The 21,315-nt window shown below is 45.6% G+C and overlaps 1 protein-coding gene across 9 annotated transcripts in view; it reads right to left on the bottom strand.

The window, feature by feature from the left end:
- gpatch8 (G patch domain containing 8) overlaps window positions 1–21,315 on the bottom strand; it is a 35,821-nt gene that overhangs the window by 13,557 nt on the left and 949 nt on the right. For 2 of the 9 annotated variants that reach the window (XM_080856577.1, XM_080856576.1), the window contains 2 exons: window positions 13,245–13,322; window positions 4,883–4,955 (listed from right to left, as the gene is read on the bottom strand). In XM_080856577.1, coding sequence (XP_080712703.1) covers window positions 4,883–4,955; window positions 13,245–13,322 — 151 coding nt within the window. Of the gene's footprint in view, window positions 1–634; window positions 2,888–4,882; window positions 10,059–10,253; window positions 10,289–13,244; window positions 13,323–21,315 lie in introns of those variants that run through there. The other 7 variants (XM_080856584.1, XM_080856583.1, XM_080856581.1 and 4 more) reach the window with 7 other exon arrangements.

Raw genomic sequence — 21,315 nt, 5'->3', positions numbered from 1 at the left:
CACATGTTTTGTATGTCTTATGACATTTTGCTATTTTCACATATTTTAATAAAGTTCATGTTTCAAGTTCAAGTACATGGAATCTTGGAAAATCCTTTTTTTTTTTTTTTTGACCGTGGTATCGAAATTGGTATCGAGAATCGTGTTATTTTACTGGTATTGGTACAGACTACTGAATTTTTGGTATCGTGACACCCCTAGTGTGTAGGGGTGGCAGTCTAATAACCAGTGCGCACAGAAACAAAAAAGGAAAGTGAATCTGCAATGTCTGACCCCCCCCCCCCACCGAACCCCACACACACATCCAAAAACTGAAATCAAACATCATGAGGATGCTCTAGGAGAGGGGACATGACCACAGATACACAGGCAGCAGGATGAAGGCTAATTCCAGTACGAAAGAGCGAGAGAAAGGGAGAGGGAGAGGAGGGAGAGTTGAAAGCCTATTTAGAAAAAAATAAAAAAATAAAAAATAAATACAACACTGGTGCTCTGATGAAAGGAATTAGAAACCAAAATGAAAAACTAAAATGGGGGGGAGTGTAACCAAATGAAAGGGGGAAAAAAAACAAAGCAAATAAAGCAAATAAATAAACAATGAAAAGAATCAATCAGGGGGAAAAAGAACATTTACCACTAAGTTTACCATCAGCACAACATGGCCAGGATCATAATGCTGCAAAAAAGAAACACCAATTGGTTAAGCAGGAAGATTGAGGCATACAGAGGGGTCAGGGGTCAGGGGTGAGGGGTCGGGGGGGTTATAAGAGGGGTGGGGTTGAGTTTCGGGGCAGGGTACCTTCAGGAATGCCCCCACACCAGGCCGTTTGCTTCCCCCCACCTATTTCACCAACTAGGCACTTGTTTGTGGTAGGTTAAGTTGACACTGTTGTCCCTCAGAAAGGAAAGGATGGTGCCTCAGGATGTCATCTCTTCTCAATGAAGTACCCTCTGCTCAATTGTTGATTAGACCACACATGCACAATTTCAGGGGTCATACCTTAAAGATGCCAAATTATTTCTACAGATCAGAACAGTCACCCTTCTCCTCTCCTGTTCTCTCCCCTCGGTGGGCTGTGTTCTGCTGCTGCGAGGAGAGAACACACAGTGCCATGGACTGGAATCCCACTCACCACCATCACCACAACCGTCACCACCACCGTCACCATCACCTCTCGGCTTACCATGCTACCAGCAGGGGGCGCATTCTTGGGGGAGACACTCAGGGGAGCAGATCCTCCAGAGAGACTCAAGGGAGGTCCTGAGGTGAGGGGTGCACTCGGCTGAGACGCCAGTTTTAAGAAGCACCGTGGGGAGGCAAAGTAAAGTTACCTTTCTTGTACGACATGGTGTGTTCTAGCACGGTCTGATGTGGTCTGTGCTAGTGTGGTCTGATGTGGTCTGTGCTAGTGTGGTCTGATGTGGTCTGTGCTAGTGTGGTCTGATGTGGTCTGTGCTAGTGTGGTCTGATGCGGTCTGTGCTAGTGTGGTCTGATGTGGTCTGTGCTAGTGTGGTCTGATGTGGTCTGTGCTAGTGTGGTCTGATGTGGTCTGTGCTAGTGTGGTCTGATGTGGTCTGTGCTAGTGTGGTCTGATGTGGTCTGTGCTAGTGTGGTCTGATGTGGTCTGTGCTAGTGTGGTCTGATGTGGTCTGTGCTAGTGTGGTCTGATGAGGTCTGCTCTGGAGAAGTGAGGGTATGGTAAGGTGTACTCCAGATGCATAATACATTGGTGTACTCTTCATAGCATGGAGGCAAAGGAGTACTTTAACTTTGTGTAGTTCGGTGTGGCATATTCCTGTGTGCAGAAATGTCTCATGTAGTCTACGCTAGATTTGGTCCTCTGTGAACGAATGGACTGTACATGAGTCCGCTCTGGAGTGTTGTGGTGTGGTCTGATTAGAATTTTGGTTATGCATGTGGTTTCGTTTAATGCAATGCTCTGTTGTGCTCTGCTGTAATATAGACCACTGTTGTCCACCCAGGCCTGCAGTAACCTGCTCTGCTCTGTGATGATCATGTTTGATGCTCTCCTCCACTTATGTGCTGCTTAAAACTCCTAGTGGGTGGTGGGGGGGAGGGTGGGGGGGGAGGCGAGAGGGGACAGGGAGGGTGGGGCTTTAGCTGTTCTGCTCCTACTTGGTGTGAGTGGGGGACTGGGCACCGGCTGGTGTGAGGTTCTCCTGCAAGGCAAAGCACCTTGGCCCTACACCCTCAGCAGTGACCAACACAAATATACACACATACACATACACACGCACACGCCACACCCACAACACAAGCACACCGATACAGGTCACGTCACAGACAGGAGGAGGAGACAAGACACAGAATAAAAACATAGGCGAAGGGAAGGGAGTGGGCGGAGATTCAGGCTCATTCTGCAAGTCATTCACAGGAGGCGGAGTCATAACCATAGCCAATCAGAAAAGCTCTCACTCATGTACACAGCCAATCGGAAAATATATATATATGTATATATATCCCCTCCCCCGTGGCAGCCACTAGATCAAGGGACAAATTCATTAAAACCTCTATGATGATGCTTCATCTTCCCAATCAAGAGAAACTCCCCATCATCAATCAGTCAGTCATTACCGCCTCTCTAACTGCTCTCATTTAGTGTGGCATGTCAAATCACATTGCTGGCATTATTCAGCAGATAGGTTTAGTCATGTCAAGCTTACAGAGGAAAGAGCTAAGAGAAGACGTTAGGCTACATTATAAAGAAGGGTTAGCCTATTCCCGTTCACACATACACGCGCGCGCACACACACACACACACGCACACACACACACGCACACACACACACACACACACACACACACACACCACATACACACACCACATACACACACCACATAGGGGGTGGTCCTACAAACCTTACCTAAAAAAAACAAAATGATAAAAAAACAAAAACAAAAAGAAGAATGAAAACAGAGTCAATTCAACATAAAGTCAAACTCGGCGGGGGGAAACATAGCTGTACGTCTATTAACATGCAAGGTCAGCCTGTCTCCTGGACAACAGAGAGGGAAGAATGTCAGGTTAGGGTTAAGGCAAAATTACAGTCCCAAGGTGCTCCATTAAGTCATTGCCATCATGTGTTTCCTCTTAGTTACACACACACACACACACACACACACACACACACACACACACACACACACACTCTTTCTTTCTCAAACACACACACACACATATATACACACAGAGTGTTATGCAGAGCTGACGAAATACTTAGTCAGAGGGAAGAGGCAATCAGTTTTTCCCCTCTTCCTTTCTGAGATGTTCTTGAATAAGGTCATCCCTTCCTTCCTCCCTCCCTCCGTCCCTCCCTCGCTGCCTCCATCCCTCTCTGTCCCTCTTCCTACCCCCCCGACATTCCTGTCCGTTCTCTCCATTGGGAAGTGAAACTAATCCCATTTCCGGATGCAGGGAGTGTGTAGACACGCGCCCTATTTGGTGTGGATGACAAGCACACACACCAGATCACCCTTAATCCCCCGCCAAGACCTTTCTGAGGTAAGAATGAAAAGAAAGATGGATGAAAGAAAGAAAGAGAGAGAGAGAGAGAGAGAGAGAGAGAGAGAGAGAAGGAGAAGGAGAGAGAGAGAGAGAGAGAGAGAGAGAGAGAGAGAGAGAGAGAGAGAAAGAGAGCGCTTAGGTGTTTCCCATTAGAGTGGAGCTGCACACACTGTAGGAGGTATCAGCGTGGGAGTGCGGCTAGAACAACACTAAATCAACTGACCCCGCAACCTCACAATCAATTCCTCAATACTGCTCCACCAGCCAAAAATGACATCAGCTCCCAAGACATCACCTCACTGTGGACTAGTGCGCAGGCGCAGGCGCACACAAACACACACACACACACTTGTGCTGTTCTCTGTTGGGAGGGGTGGTTTTGAGAGATTCTGGGAGAGAAATAAACTGCAACTGTTGCGAGGCCTATTCTTCTCCACAGAGTGATGTTACAGACGGCACTCTGATTTGAGCTGATATACTAATTAGTTTAGCAGTTTTCAGTGGAATTCTTGAGTGAGCAGATCATGCAAGTCTATTTACCAAAACTGCCAAGAAGGGTATGGCCATGGCTCTCTTAACTGGCACTGCCCACCCCCGATGGTTTGTCAGGCACGCTGCCCATTATATCTGAATGCGGTGGTTTGACACCCAGGGCACAATAAGACAAGTGTTTCCCTGGACCGCTCTGTGTATCTGTTTGTGTGTGTGATGGAATGTGTATGACTCGGTCCTCACATACAAATGAACAGAGCTGTTTTGTTGACTATGAACAAGTGTGTGTCTTGGTCTGTGTTTGTGTGCCTGTGTATTAACTTTAGAGCTTGTTGGTCATTTTAAATCCAAATGCCAAACCTAAACGAGTCACTTTTTTGCAGGCCTCCACAAAAACAGGTTTCTGTGTGGTCATTTTCCTGCTTTATCTACCCTAACCCAAGTGAATGTTGGGACAGGATACGGCCACAGATAACATGATGTTTGCGCCCCTCCCTTCCCTTCCCTTCCCTTCCACTACGTGCTCCTCTGTTCCCCTCCACCCCTGTCCTTCTGTCCCACACACCATCAGAGAGAGCAGACGCTACACACACACACACACACTCATTGAAATGTATCAACCTCATTTGTAAATAATTTGTCTTTCAGAGCGCATCTAAAAAAGAGGGAGATGACGAGAAAGAGAGAGAGGGAGAGAGAGAGGAAGAGGGGGGGAGGGAGTGGGGGAGGCTAGTGAGATAGGAAGAGAAATAACCATTTTGAGATCAACCAGAGGCAGTGAAGAAAAGACCAGAGGGGGGTGGAGGAGAGGAGAGGAGAATAGAAGAGAGGAGAGGAGGGGAGGGGGAGAGGTGGGCCTTACCCTGCATGCTCTTGCCCAGGCCCTGTCCCAGCTTCCAGCCATGTTTCTGCAGGAGCCGGTGACCGATGTTATCCTGCCAGGGGACACAGGGGAGAGAGACCACAAATATTGCACTAATAAGAGAAGCTTTCCCTGCACACATAGATATGTTCTCACTCACACACACACACACACACACACACACACAGTCTTTCTATCTATCTATCTCTCGCTCGCTTGCTCTCTCACACTCACACACACACACATAAAGCAGCACAGCTAATATCATCCTATACATCACCAAGACCATAATCTTCCTCCTCCTCCTCCTCCTCCTCCACACCTACACTCCTGAATGATTGTTACCCTTCTTCAGAGAGGAGGAGGAGGAGGAGGAGGAGGAAGAAGAAGAAGGGTTGGAAATCAAACTGAGAGGTAACTAGTCTATCTAGGTAACTATACCTCCATCAGTAAAAGATCTGCATTAATCCATACATCCTAGCCTAGCTTCTATTACTGGGAGACAGAGTGTCTTGGGGGTACGTCTAAGACTGGAGCCCTCAACTGCCTCCTGGACAGAGGAGCTTATATACGTATGGCAGGAAACATACATATATAAACCACCACACGGACAGACACAAACAACACAGAGAGGCAGAGAGAAGGAACAACACAAGTGCATTAGCAAGGAAACCAGAAGAAAAGAAAGTGACAAAAAAAAAAGACCAGAAACGTTTTAATTGTCTATGAGCTGAAGAACAATGACAAACAGAAGACACGTTCCAAAGAGATCACAAAGGAGGAGTGGGACAGGGAGGATGAGAGAATAAGAGAGGGAGAAAGAGAGAGAGAGAGTTATGAGGGTGGGGGAGGTATGAGAAAGGCCTTGGGTTACCATACCAAGGCCCTGGTTGTGTGAAAGGAGAGAAGTGGACGGTGGGGGAAAGGGAAGGAGAGCGTGTGACACTTAGATGTCCAGTGACAGGTCGGTGCAAACAGAGACATGGAACAAAGAGAGGAGATGACAAGCGAGAGATACAAAATTAAAAAAAAGAGCAGGCTTTCCCACCAAAGCACACACATCAATCATCATCATCATTACCATCATTGTCATTCAACAAAACTCAGGACTCCAAGCTCATGTACAGCTTACCACAACAACAACAACAACAAAAAGAAAAAAACAGCAAAACCAACGCAGGTCCACACAGAGGTGAAAGAAGTCAACAAAAAGAGAGAGAGGAGAGGAGCTCAACTCAAAACTACCCAGCATGCATCTGGTGTTAATCATCAACAAAAGGGGTTGAGGGACGAGGGCGGTTTGGTGTTAGTAAACCCATGAGCACAGAAAGCCAGAGTGAGAGTGAGAGCCAATAATCTGGCTGGATGACCGACTAAGAGAGATGAGTACAGGCACACTGTGGTGATGCACAAAGGTCAAAGGTCATCTAACCAGAGAGAGGAGAAAGTCATTGACTGCCATGGACTGATTGGACGAGGGGGGGCAAGGCATTGATTGGATGGCTCCAGAGAGAGGCAGGGGTGAGAGCAAGAGGTGTTAGTGCCTGAAAGTGGTGTGGTCACCCGCATAGGACACGCCCCCCCCCCTCCTTCCTGTCATCTCCGCCCTCTTGGTGACACACCTGGTGATCGTGGAGACATTGGCCCTCCACCTGCCAAGGTTGTTTTTGGAGTCCAATAGTGGGAGGCCATCCCCTTATATCAGACCCCCGTCAGGAACATGTGGGCTAGTGCTGTACTGACTGCTGCATATTATACCGGGGAGCTATTTAATACGGGAAGAAGACAGGCAGAGAGAGAGAGAGAGAGAGAGAGAGAGAGAGAGAGAGAGAGAGAGAGAGAGAGAGAGAGAGAGAGAGAGAGAGAGAGAGAGAGAGAGAGAGAGACTCCTATGCAAATGTTTTGTTCAGATGGTTTTTGTATAAAGCATCCTTAGTTCTCCTCTTAACTACCCTCAGGGCCATGGCCTGTTTCCCTGCTTGCTTCTTCTGTGCGTGCCTGTGTCTGTGTGTGTGTGTGTGTGTGTGTGTGTGTGTGTGTGTGTGTGTGTTCTTGTTCCAGGGCTTAGAATAGGACTGATGTGTCTGCACCTTCTCTGCGGCTCCAATGCACTTCTAAATCTGCGCAGTCCCAGAAATAAAAGCACAGCACAGCCCAGCAATGTGAGCATTTTGTGTCTGTGGCTTGTGTCAGCAAACTACACTTCCCTACAGCATCCTAGGGCCATCTGCGGTCTCTCAAAGAGAGGATGCTAGTGGTGCTGCGCTGTGGGTTAAACCCCACCCACCCAGCCAGCCTGCACTGCAGTCACTCTGCAGCAGTGGACACAAGCCTCTGCAGTGCTGGGTGGAGGGGGGAGGTTGCAGCGTCCTTGCACTCGGCACGTTTCAGTCAGCAGCACACGCACTCGAATATAAAACACTTCAGGGGGGGAGGGGGGACTGGAATTTAGATTTAGGACAGCCAATCAAAACAGCACGCCTGGGGGACTGGAGGCAGACCTGCTGATGGAGACTCCAGGTGCTCTGGGCGGAGATGGACCATTCGGAGGAGAGAGAGGGGGTGGGGCTGTGGGGGTGACAGACAGGTGGCATGCAAATAAGTGAAGGGATGGAAAGATGAGTGCACTTGGAAGAAAAAAAAAAAAAACGAGAGAGAGAGAGAGAGAGAGAGAGACAGATGGAAAATAAGCGACATTGCTGAGGAGTCCGACAGCAGTGCAGGGTGAGGAGAAACATGTCCATACGAACCTGGCTTTAAAAACCTGGCCTGTCAAAAGAACAGTCAGACGTCACACAACACAAGAAAAAAAGGACCCAGAAACGGTCACCACTGCTTGTGCTCATCGGCACCAACTCTACGTTACTCTCGCAGTCTTACACACACTACTACAGCTCACAGCATTCAAGAGTGTCACATCACATCTACAGGCTATGGGGGTGAGAAGCATGGCAACATATTCACGTGGTGACTTTGACTTGTCTATTCATCAGAAAATGATTTGCGTAAAAAAATATATATATACATAAATAAACAAATAAAAAAACAAAAGGTGTTGGAACTCTTAACTCCCAGGAGAAAGTGAGATGGAAGAGAGGGGTGTGCGCAGTTCTTCCCCCAGAGAAGAGGGGGGGGGGGGGGGGGGAAAGAGTGCATGTGGGGGGGTTAGAGGATTTTCACTTATTTAACTAAAACCACAAGAAGGAGAGGCCTACAGAGAGACATACTGGACAGGGCAGTCTGGCAGGGAAGATGTATTCATGCTCGTGTGTGTGTGTGTGTGTGTGAGGGTAGGGTACATTAGGGAAATTAATATTGACTAGATGAGGCGAGACGTGTGTGGGCACTAGACAAGGGCTGATGATGACGATCAACTCCACTTACTGCAGCTGATCAGAAACCACCAGCCAGCTGTCTACCTTTCTCCACCTCAGACATTATACCAGTCTCACGTGACTTACTGCTGTCTGTGTGTGTGTGTGTGTGTGTGTGTGTGTGTGTGTGTGTGTGTGTGTGTGTGTGTATGTCTGTGCGATGGAGAGAGCTGCCCTGTGCACATCGCTCATCTCTTTTTCTTTGTGGCGTGGTTTTGGGGTGATAGAGGAACTGGTGCTACCTAGTTAAGGCATGCAAAGCAAATACCCAATGTTAGAGAAACAGATAGAGGGAAAGGGGGAGGAAGAGGAGGAGGAGGAGGAGAAGAAGAGTAAAGAACCAATTCAAACCAAACAGAAAGGGAGTAGGTCAGAACCAAAGAAAGAGAAAAGTGAACACTAGGTCCCAAAAGAAGAACCACAGACCTCTAGCTGCCTACCAGTCACACACAATGAGAGGCAGGAGGAGGGGCATGGGGGCAAGAGCGCCAAACACACTAAATGCCCAGAAGACAGACACACACGCACACAAACACACATACACACACTCCCACACAGCTGTCACAGGGAGGGGCTCAATCACACACGTGAGTGTGAGTGTGCCCTTGCAAAATACACTGTTGAAGCCAGGGATCAGATTATCCTGGACAACTGCAAGCATATATCAATGTGTGTGTGTGTATGTGTATGTGTGTGTGTGTGTGTGTGTGTGGGTGTGTGTGACAAATCAAAAATTGACAGCTGTGTAGAGTGTGCGCTGTGTGCAGTGCTCCTGCCATCCACCCCCCTCCATAGACAATAGTGCAGGAGCATGAGAAGGATTTCAGTCAGGCAGTGGCCAGGCTACCTTTCCTTGCTCTCCCTCCCCCCTGGAGCCCTCATGTTGCGGAGCAGAGGTCCTCCTGATAACCGTCCGCTGAATGAATAAATCTCTGTGTGGCGGCTATTAGCTTAAGAGGAATGCTGTTGTATCTAGAGGTAGTAGATTCATTAACTCTCAGTGTAGCATCGAGAGTGTACTACCATGTGAAACTTTATGACTGGTTTAAAATATACTGAATTATGGAAAAAAACTAAGATAAATTTAACTTTTCCTTATCTATCCACCTAAAGGAACTGCACCTAACCTTGCAGGGCTATTCATACGAGCAGAGATACTCGTTTTTGGACTATGCTGCGCTTGCATGAAAGCGAACCCATTACTGCACTATTAAACGATTTATATGAACAGCGAGTGCTATAAAAATGAATGTCCTGCTGTGCCTGTGCCCAGCATCGAGCTCCTGCTGTTGCTGCCGCAGTATCCTGCCCATCTCTCTATCTATCTATCTATCCCTCCCCCTCTCTCTTTCTCTCTCTGCTTCTGATGATTCATAGCACTGCAGAGGCCTCGTGACTCATGTCTTTAAGCGACCTCCAAGGGTCAGAGGGAAGGGCACCTCCACCTAACTGCCCCAGGTTGTCAACAGGAGGGAGCTGGCAAGCGTCGACGTCCAGCTGGAATTCTCAGCGCTTAATGCGTTTCTGTTCGCCTTTCAGTTTTTGGGTTGTGTAGAGGGCAGCTGCTAATGTGGGGGTGGCCATTGTAGCCGTTGTTGTGGGGGAGGGAGCGAGCAAAGGATAAGCCTGCCAGCCTCAGAGAGAGAGAGAGAGAGAGAGAGAGAGAGAGAGAGAGAGACAGAGAGAGAGAGAAAGAAGCTGCCTGCGATATTATCTATGTGCCTTATCAGCGAAAAATGCAGTCCCAGTTGCACAAGCACCATGCCAGCACATAATGACAGAGGGTACTGTACACCGAATCACTGTGTTGGAGAGAGAGAGAGAGAGAGAGAGAGAGAACAAGAAATAGAGTAGAGACATAGATGGAGGAGAGAAAACAGAAGGGAGGGGGTGAGAGAGAGACAGAAAGAGAGAGAAAAAGAGAAAAAAAAAGAGAGAAAGCGTTACGAAGAGCCCCTAAAGACAGTAGAAGGAAAGCAGAGCGTGCAGATACAAACCGGTCAGAGCTGCTTAGCTAATTTGGGCCAATTCGCTGCAGGAGAGAAATGTCGAACACCCCAAGTTGTGTACAATACGGAAAATATCTGACACATACTGTCCCAACACACTCACACACACACACTCTCTTACATACACAGACACAAGAACACCTAGAGTATACACTTTTTCTAACACAAACACACACACACACACACACACACACACACACATCGTTTTTCCAAACTCCATTTCAGTGTTTCTCTGTCCCCTCTGCCTATGGAGTGGATGACACACTGAGGATGATGCGTATAACCACCAGCACACTTAACATGAGGAGCTGCTGTGGGTGACTGGGACTGTGGTCAGGGGCTAGAGAGCATGATCTCTCAACTTTGTTGTTTTGTTTGTTTGTGTGTAAGTAGGGGGGGGGGCATTCTAAAAGTGTGTGTTCCCCACATGGCTTAATCTGGTAATAGGCCTCGTCCTAGTTTTATTTCTCCTCTGACTGACAGCATTGCCAGTGGACATCAGGCTATAAATAACCTTCCCTGCATTCAGCTTTTAAGCCACGGGAGAGGGGGCATGATGGGGGTGATGCTGTGTATTCATATCAGGTTTGGGACTTCCTTGTTATAACTTCCATAAATATCAGCCTCAGTTTAACTGACAAACCTTCTGGGGGGGGGGAATGGAAAGTCACACCAGTAATACGTTCCCTTGTTTCTCCTCAGTACAGGTGCGTGGGCATCCATGACTCGAGCCGGGCTCAGCCCCTCTAAAACCCACTTCAGTGGAGTGTTTGTTGGGGATGGTGCTGGATGAATGGCCCTTGGCAGCCTCTCGTGAGCAGGCTTGAGAGGATAATGGCCTTCGCCTCCACAATCGAGAGCCAAAGAGTGGCACACACCGCTGTACCTCGGTGCCACAGCCTCCGCCGGGGGGCAGAGTGGGGCGCCCAAAACTGTGCCCAGGCACTGAAGTGAGACATCAGGAATGAACTCACTCCGGCGAGAGGTGGGCATCAGGAGAAACCAGATGCCAAAGACAGCATTCAGGGTAAGCCAGAAGCTAAAGCAAACCATTATCTGCTGCTAGTGATCAGGATGAAGCAGAATCTTCAGTTAGTATTGAGGAGACTGAATTACTAGTTAGAAAGGATGGAGGGGAAATGAGAATTGATCAGCACAGTGTTGCGTTACTTTGGCAAAATACTGCTGTTTTTTTTTACAACAAATGGGCTCGGACATATTCATTCAATATCCACCCCCACCTTCACCAGTCAAGCTTAAGATCAGATCATCAGCCATTAACCAACCACTGGTTGATCTAGTGGTCAACATAATATCAGTGCCAGTAGAGTGAACAGAGGAAAGAGCCTGCAGTCAGAGGGAGACGCAAGCATTAACTAGTGGATAGGGGGAACAGCTGACCTTCACCGATGAGCTGGTAGTCATAGGAACAGGAGCCAGAGCAGCTCTGGTGGGCTCCTCTTCTGACGTCCGTGCAGCTGTGAGCTACTGCTGACGTACCTAATATAGGACTCATAATGGGCTGTTTGTGATTCAGTGTAGAGGGGGAGCTGACGCTGTGTCTATGTTTACTGCGTGATGAGGCTGCCTACACTAGAAGCAGGAGCTTCAGTCCCAAACCCAATGTCCAGACTCACAGATTTTGAGCCGCGTTGCCAAAGGCCTAGGGCTGTCGCACTGTCAAATATTTAAGTGCATGAGGAATCTCTGGCAGACATTTTGAGCCCTTTCTGCAAGCTGTCCTTAAAGTCTGCAATGTTGAGACTATTGCCTGAGGGAATAACCCACAGTTCATAGCATTGTGACGTGAAACCCAGGGTTACCAGGGGAAGCCCGGAAGCAGTGGCAGTGTGTCCCTTATGTGCCTTGGCCGTGAAAAAAGTGTTACAAGTGTCCCCCACAACATGTAAACAACAGCATGAATTTGAACTTTTTTTATGTATCTTATGTATTTCTTTATGTGTGTCTGAATCAGATAATCATGTTTATGCTGAAGATTTATTTTTTCAAGTTTGTATCTTGTCTAGCTGATCAGTTATATCATGTCCACGAATATGTACATGCATTTGCAAATTACAACGCACGTTTCACTAACTTTTAGTGCCACTCGGATGTCAGAAGTGTAAATGACTGTAAATTGTAAATTTTAAAATGTGAGCTCTGAAGCTCCAGGGGCTCTGCACAGCTACATCTGGTGGTCTGGTCCCCTTCAGGGTCACTGCTTTGGAGAGAACAGAGATCCAGGCACCGCTGAACACCCAGCTGGTGACAAGCTGCTCAGCTGGGGAACGGACACACGTGAGCAGAGGCCGCACTCTACTGCTGCTGTGTTCAAATGACGTGTGAATAGTGGGGGGTTAGTTAGCTGACGGAGGCAGTTAAGAACGTGTGAAGGTGGGAGAGTTATTACAGTGTGTGATCCACTCCACGGTTTCTGTGCAGTTTAGAATTTTGAAAGTTTAATTGTCCAAAACTGCAAACTGATCAAAAGTCGTATGATTTCATCTCTCACTGTCTCTAAAGACACTCAAACACACACACACACACACACACACACACACACACACACACACACAAACAAACAAACAAACAAACAAACACACCTAAGAACATTAAAAAAACTAAAATAAAAAAGCTGTGGTTAAATATGTTCTACATCTTAATAATAAAGTGCATGGAGGGGGGGGGGGGGGGGGGGGGGTAGGGGTTGGGAAGACATGGCATAGGGAAGGGAGGCAATGTAAAAAAAGTGGGGTTGGGAGGGAGGGAGGGAGGGACTAATGATACTTTTGGGGGATATTGATCAAGACCTAGATCTTGGGAGTGACAGGTGGGCAGGAAGCATGTTGTATTTATACCATACAAAAAGGGGGGGGGGGGGGGGGGGGGACTCCTCTATCCAATTTAACCTCATTCACTCATATAGTTGGTCTGCAGTCAGACTCGTCCAATCACACAGCACTACAGGTGTAGCCTTACCGGTTCTATGGGCTTGTCCAGGGAGGCCTGCTCCAGCTCCAGATGGCCTTCCTCATAATTGTCAAAGTGATTTCCCCCCTGTGAACACACACACACACACACACACACACACACACACACACACACACACACACACACACACACACACACAAACATAAGAACGCATATCCACAAGAACAAGAATATCCACAAGAATGCATGGAAATATGGGGGGTGGGGGTCTGTGTCTCTCTCTTGTATTCACGGCCCTTAACTGACCCGTTTTTGCTTAAATACTCTGTAGTCCACTATACCACCTATACCCAGGGCTCCCTCGCTCTCTCCAAAACAGCCAGACAGGTGGCCCACATTCTGAAACTTGATCATCATGACCTTCAGTAACCTTTAAGACCCTCTACAGAGATGCCTTGATCCCTACAGCTCCCACACCAGACACTGGGGAAGAGATGCAAGCGCTGGGCTGGAAGCCTTGTTTGCCCTTTCACACCCTTCAGATGTTTATGTCTGTAAATACCCACCACCCAGCACCATTACAGGCCCTCCACTTCATACCACTCAGACCTAACGGCCAAGCGGCACATCAAACGATTTGTCTGCAGGCTAGCCAAGACAACTGTATGGCACGTTACCACTTCTGCGCCAAACACATCTCTGCATCTCTTTTGAATCAAAGGGACAAAATCACGTTTGTTGGGAGCAGTCGGCCTGGCACAGTAACTGCATATTTGAACATCACCACAAATGACACAAGCAGCCAGGGGGACTTAGGAGGTCCTCCCACAGCCAGACACGGTCGCTCTGACCCCAGGTTTCAGGTGGAAGGCCCTCAGCACAGCCAGGCGTACCAGATGCAGCCAATCAACATTCTGTCAGAGGACAGGCGTTCAGCTGGTGCTTCAAAGGCCTGACCTTCAAAAACAGCTGAGCCGAGCGATGCTGGCACCGAGGACAAACCACCAGTGGTGATTTCTCGATTGACATTCAAACAGTCATACAGAACACAGAGACACACTAGAAAATATTAATTTAAATGTTAAAAAAGATTGGCATTTTTCCCTCATCCGCTAGTAAATAAGCATATTGCTTTTGTTGTAGTTGAGATGAAAGTGCCCTCATCACCACCAGAACCACTCCCCATCACTGCTTGCCAGAGCAGAACAAAAAAACAAGTTCATTAACCGACAAGTTCCCCTCTCCTCTAATGCCCAGTTCCTCCCTTTGATACCAGCTGAAATGGACTTAAAGAAATACAACATAGCCAGTCAGGCTTGTGTACCCAACCATTTATATGAAAACACAAACTCCAGCTTTCAGCCCATTTATACTTAATGGCAGATCATTCATTCTGGCAGCCTCTGAACAGAGAGTTCAGCTGGGCATTGGCAAAACAGATCCCCTGCTGTCCATCCACTGCCTCCCCATGGGCTCCTGCTGCTGCATATTCAGCGCTCGAAAACCCTTTTGCAATACAGCCTGGTTGGTCCAGACAGAAAAAAAATCAACGGTGTAAATGTTTTTTGTATCTTGATTAGGGATGCAAATGATTAATCGACTTTAGATTAATTGCCGATCAAGAGGTTGCTCGATCAAAATGTATTAATCACGATTAATCGCTAGAGGGCGCTAGCGCGAGAGACCGGTTGAAAACAAAATGAAGCGGGCGAAAAGAAGTGCGGTGTGGGACCACTTCAACATTGTTAATTCAGGCAAAGAAGTCAAATATTCTCTGTGTAATGCGGTATTGAAATACAATAGTTCTGTCAAGCTAAGAAGGCACCGGATGCCTAAAAGAGCCCGGGTGACGTAATGTTGACTCTTGAGTGACAGTTTCTATACCAACGTTAGCATTACGTAACCCGGTCACCGCGTACCCCGGCCGCTTATTAGCTTTAAGTCTCAAGAGTCGTTCGAAAGCCATCAGCTACTTTTTAGTCGCTTAATATTGTGCCTAAACGGACACTACGCATCTGGACACTTTTTAGCTATCAGTCAGAGAGTCTCAACAGTTGTTCGAAAGCCATCAGGTACTTTTTAGCCGCTTAATATTGGCTGCCGGTCTTTTGTAAGTAAGCACTCATCAACAGGTTTCGCCGCTAGCATCTATATTGCTAATAGCAATTCCTCCTTTTGTGCGACAATATTAAGCGACTAAAAAGTAGCTGATGGCTTTCGAACAACTCTTGAGACTCTCTGACTGATAGCCAAAAAGTGTCGGGGTACATAGTGTCCGTTTAGGCACAATATTAAGCAACTAAAAAGTTTTAGCTACACCTGCCTGATGGTATTCTGTAAGTTAGCAATGTCCGCTAGCATATCAAAGCTAGCAATCCCCCGTTGTTCTTTAGTAAAATGTTGTGCAAACAATGCCCTGTTTTGTTCAAATGTAATTGTGGGTGCCGTCAGATATGTCTAAAAATCACAACACATTAAGGAGTTTCTTAATTTAAGCACAACAACAGATGAATAGCTTCAAGCTAACAAGATAGCTCGTTACACTAGCACGAGCTAGCTAGCTGATGGAATGTGCTTACTTTGATACATACATTTGATTTATATAAACTAGCGAATCAACAACTTTCCTACCAAAGTCAAACATCAAGTACATGGTTGTTTTGGTTGGTTTATTGTAGGTCAAATACAAGCAAGCCGGTCTCAGGTAGCGAATTTCAATGCAATATGCTCTGAAGTAAATCGCGTTATGAGCGATAAAGAGCCCAGGTGACGTATTGGCGTTGGCATAGCAACTGTCACTCAAGAGTCGTTCGAAAGTCAACATTACATCACCCGGGCTCTTTTAGGCATCCGGTGCCTTTTTAGCTTGACAGTTCCACTAGCTCACTCAGTTATCATTTGAACACCGTGCATGCTGCTGTCCTGCATGGCACCACCAGTTCACCTGGTCAACCTAAAATCACAGCTACACTGTATTATACCTTCTCTCGCTTACTGCCGCGAGTTAAGGCTTAAAACTCAGGTTAGCTGTTAGCTCGTTAGCGGGCTAGCTCACCTTGCTATGAATGTGAATATCTCTGTCTACTCCCGCGCTAACGTGTGCCCGCGAGTTTGGCTCATGAGAGTTAGTAAGTAAGTAAGTAAGAGTTGAGTTGGCTATATAGCTTGATAGCGGACTAGCTCACTCAGGCTTAATGATATTATATACCTAGCTCGTTAGCGGGCTAGCTTACCTTTGCCTGATGGCTTGCCATTAAGAATGTAACTACTCTATCCCTCACTACCGTGAGCGCGAGTTAAACTTCAGAGAGTTGTGTTGGCTATTTAGCTTGTAATAGCCTAGATGCAGTTTCTTCATAATCTATAGGCTCAATAATATTCTGTTTGGCTCTCTATTTAATTTCTTCTATTCTTTTTTTTTTATGCCTGTTTCAAATGCAAGAACTGAGCCAGTCCATAATTTATTTCTTTGTTTTAAATTAAAGAATGTATTTTGTTATACCATAAAAAAACTTTTCTGCTTTCTTTTCCTAATGCATAATTACTTGAGGAATGTATAATAGAATAGAATAGAATATAATTATCATAATGTAATGTAATATAATAACTCAACTATTAAGCTGATATTTATAAAGGCCCTATTGAAGCACTGAAACTCAGGTGAAAAACGCCGCTTATCAATTAATCGAAAGTCGATCGATAAGATTATCAACTAATGATTAATGAATTAATCGATAATTTGCATCCCTAATCTTGATAACAGGGTTGCTTTAATTGTGGGAGATACGGGGAGGCATTATTGCAAGAAGAAGAATATTAGCATTACAGCTACTATTGGTAGCATTGCATTGTCATTAGTTATAGCTAATCTAAATGGTAAAGACACCAGTTATTGGTATAACAGAGGCCCAGCGGACATCCTTCCCAAATGTCTGAAGTAAACTGACCACTTCAAAACTTTTTCCATGGACTAGCCTAGAACTAAACAAAAGTGACACTGAATGGCAATTAACTTGTCAATAAAGCTTACCGCCCCACTTCAAATGAACATGCTTAAAATAAGCGAACACTGTGAAAAGACACTAAACACATATTATACATTGACATATGAGAGCCTTTATAAACAGAGAACAAAGCACAATGACTGTAAAGTAGTCAATGCCATGCCAACGCATGTTCAAACGCAAATCAACTCTACAAACGTAGTCTTAGTTTAGCCTCAAAGTATCCTCTATTCACGCACACACACACACACCATCATGGGCAGTACAGCAGTAATACTTCTATGACAAGACATGACCTATTTGCACTGAAGGCCTCAAATCAACAGTCATCTTCAGTAAACCACTACTATGGACAAATGCCTCAGGTCCTTAACTGCATTTTTGTCCAACTGTCCACATGTTTTTCTCTCTCGGAGCTAAGATTGTTTCACTCCAGGTTGGGGAAGAACTGCAAGCAGCGTGTGCCAGTTGTCCCAGTGTGCCATGTTGAGCAGGAGGCCCAGTTGTTCATCTGTTATAGAACAGTGTTACTGGGACCAAACCTTTGAAGATGCAGCTACTGCACAACCGTCTCCAAGTCACACTGGAATGTGTCTGGCTGAGCATATTTATTTATCTTATAAGATGTTAAACACACCACGCTCCCACAACCACCAAGCCCCTTATTAGGCGTAGACACTCAACCGCACAGTGGCAGTGGGAAGTCTACAAGTACGGTACCACATAACATAACACAGAATCTAAACACTGGGGTTGAACGAGCAAAAAGATAACCTTAAGGACAGTGTTGTACCAAGACTACAGAACCTTAAGGACAGTGTTCTACCAAGGCCACAGAACCTTAAGGACAGTGTTGTACCAAGACTACAGAACCTTAAGGACAGTGTTCTACCAAGGCTAAGGAACCTTAAGGACAGTGTTCTACCAAGGCTACAGAACCTTAAGGACAGTGTTCTACCAAGGCTACAGAACCTTAAGGACAGTGTTATAACAAGGCTACAGTTCCAGCGGCATGCTGTCAACTCCGCTGGCAATACAGAGCAGGTTAGAAACACCTTTTTATCACACCTTTCTTTTAGCAGTGGCTCAAAGCAAATTTGCCAAATGCCACAGGAGTTTGTTTTGTTTGGCTGCCAAACCAACATAAAAGTGGCTCAGCCTGGATATGATCTCATATCACCAGTATACTCTTCAGCCCTCTGCTGATTCAAGTGCATAGGCAACATGACAGTGATGAGAGCCCTTCACACCAACAAACACAACACTACTCCATCTAAGGACAAAGTAAAGTTTTGGAGTTGATGTGCTCCTGGTGTGGAGGTTCACTAGGCAGCCTATGTGCAAAACAAGGACAAATTTCCCCCCTGATGATATTCAATTTAACTCACTCAATCAAAATCATCCGTCCAATATAAAATGGAGCCGGGCATGGTGTACTGTCAAGTAGGGCTGTCAACGAATATTCGAAGTTCGAATATTCGTTCGAATGGTATCCAAAAACGCGAATTCGAACGTGAAAATTAATATTCGAATGTGCAAAAACACTCCCGCGGTACAAGCGCCTCTATCTGCTTTGTGAATGAGCCTCTGTCTGTTCGCGATGTCCCTCATGTAATGTTTAGTACTGATCTTATCAGGACTCTTATTGTGAAATGATGCGTGAACCGGAAACTAGTGTAACGTAGGCCTACCTGAGTGAGAGTGGAAGACGGTTGATTTAATAAAGACTCCTGAACTTGCAGTAGCCTATATGTGTAATACTTTCTATGATAAAGTACAAGTCAATACCTGGTGTCAGAAGTGGGATAATATTCGAATGTGAAAAAACACTCCCGCGGTACAAGCGCCTATCTGCTTTGTGAATGAGCCTCTGTCTGTTCGCGATGTCCCTCGTTTTAAAGTAAGGAAGCAGTGCTGCTTGCGATGATCGTTCTTATAGCCTAATGTTTTTTTTTTTCATTGAGAATAACCCAGCAGTTTAGCCACGGTTGCACTACATTACAAAATCATATAGCCTACGTTCATCATTTTTGTTCCTGGCGATTTCAATTGGTTGTCTGTGCAAGACAACAGACATGGACATTTATTCTTTCTTATTCACAACTGTTCTGAGCTGGACTTACACAGGCTATGCCATTCAATAAGCATCCGAAGTAGAGCAGGGGAGCTAGTAGTCTGGTTGGTGAAAGCTGCTGTAACGCAATGTTCTCGGCAAAGTCCGAGACAGCTTTTTTTTCGCATTATTGACGTATTGACGGCAACTGCGTAAAATAGGCAACCAGATATTCGAATAGTTCGAATTCGTGATTTTTTTCCAAACGAACATTCGAATGTAATTTTTGAGCAATTTTGACAGCCCTACTGTCAAGTCATGATCGGCCTGTTTTACATTCCAGTGTAGTACACCCTAAAGTAACTCAAACTCCTCAATGGATGGAATCTAGTATTTAAACTGGCTGCGAGATCAGGCAGCAACTAAAGCAACTGTGAAAGACTGAGAAACGTATGATCGCACTATAATGTAGGCAGCTACTAAGAAAACAACATCAGTCAGCACTATCCATTCAACTTCTGGTGACCTAAAGCAAACCCGCAATATAGCCTACTAATATGAAAGTGTGCAAAGCATTGCCTAAACGGTCAAAGGATGTGGCCATCCTTTAAATGATGTTGGTTTGCCGTAACCCAATGACCTTTCTTTTCTTCCCCATGTTTTTTTAAATCTATAGGCTTTACGACTAAAACTGTTGTGTTACATTGGGGTAAAATATTGTACTGTATATTGTACTGAAACTGCTGGCTGGGGCTTGCAGTGCTGGTTGATGCTTATTGATTAAACACTAAGGGCCTTTTCCTACCTGGACCCTCCCCACTCCATGACTGCTGCATAGGGCACTCTTCATGAAGGGGTAGGGTGTGATACAGTGGCAAACTTTGGGATGCCCTCGATAGATTGAAGTAACATTATATGAACCATAAAACATAACAAAAAAAAACATAAAATATACGTTTTGGAAACCCTGCAAGAAAATACAGAATGTCTTTTCCTCTTAACTCCTTTGATTATGTGTGTGGAACCCTGTCCATAGCCTGTAATATATAGCCCCCATGTTGTGTTACGTAGGTCTACTTCTTTTCGATCATCAGTATCTCATCACTTATGCTGCCTAATTACTCTTTATAGCAAATATAGCCATGTGGCTGGAGAAACAACTGACAGCTAGTGTTAAGGTGCTGCACAAACAGGAAAAAACTGTTGCAAATGGTTGTGAAGCCTGCATGGACAGTTTAATAACCCACTTCCACTCCCCGCTAGATGGTTTGGGATGGCACTTAATGTGGCGGACCCTCGACGTGAAGTAGGTAGGGAGAGGGTGTAGGGGCTAGTTTTGAAAAGAGGTTTTACCAGATGTTACGCGGTAAATACAGCAAAAGGAATTATACTTTACGGAGTTCAAATGTCAAGGTTATGGTCACTGAATAAACACATGCAAAATGTCAGCTGAAATATGAGCTTTAGTTAATCAACAGTGGCATGGGTATCTTCATTTATCAAGTAATTCTGCCATAAAGCCATTTAACCAAACGTTATCATCTTTCCTGCAAAATTCATCTGTCGACTCAACCTTGACGTAATCCTAGAGATGATCTGGTTTAGCAGCTTAATATTGCTCCTGGAGAAATGAATATTATTATTATTTTGTTGTGTGCAGAATTGACATTTCGATCAAAGACCATTATTAGGGAAAAGCTCAGGAGTGTCAAGGCAGTAGTTTAATTAATTTATTATCACTCCATTTTTGTTTCTCCCAGGTAGACACTGTGATTAGGACAGTCTAACCAGGTTGACGCTAAATACAGAGAGTACACAGTGGAAGTAGAATGTTGGCTTTCAAAATATGGCAGAAAAATGAAGTAGAGAGTAAAAGAGGTATATACGCAACATCTTGTTGTTGCCATTGTTCTATTTTATGAACTATATAATGCTCTCCACGTCGGATCAAGAAATCCACCTTCAATTAGTGGTTTTATTGAACCACCTTTTATCATTGCATTCAGGGTCATGCTTATCATAACGGACGGTACATATGAAACAAAGCAAGTGTCAGAAGATT

The sequence above is a fragment of the Sprattus sprattus genome (assembly GCF_963457725.1).
Source record: "Sprattus sprattus genome assembly, chromosome: 18".
Classification (NCBI taxonomy): Eukaryota; Metazoa; Chordata; class Actinopteri; order Clupeiformes; family Clupeidae; genus Sprattus; species Sprattus sprattus.
The sequence above is the reverse complement of the archived record's forward strand: the minus strand, read 5'-3'. Positions and strand labels throughout refer to the sequence as shown.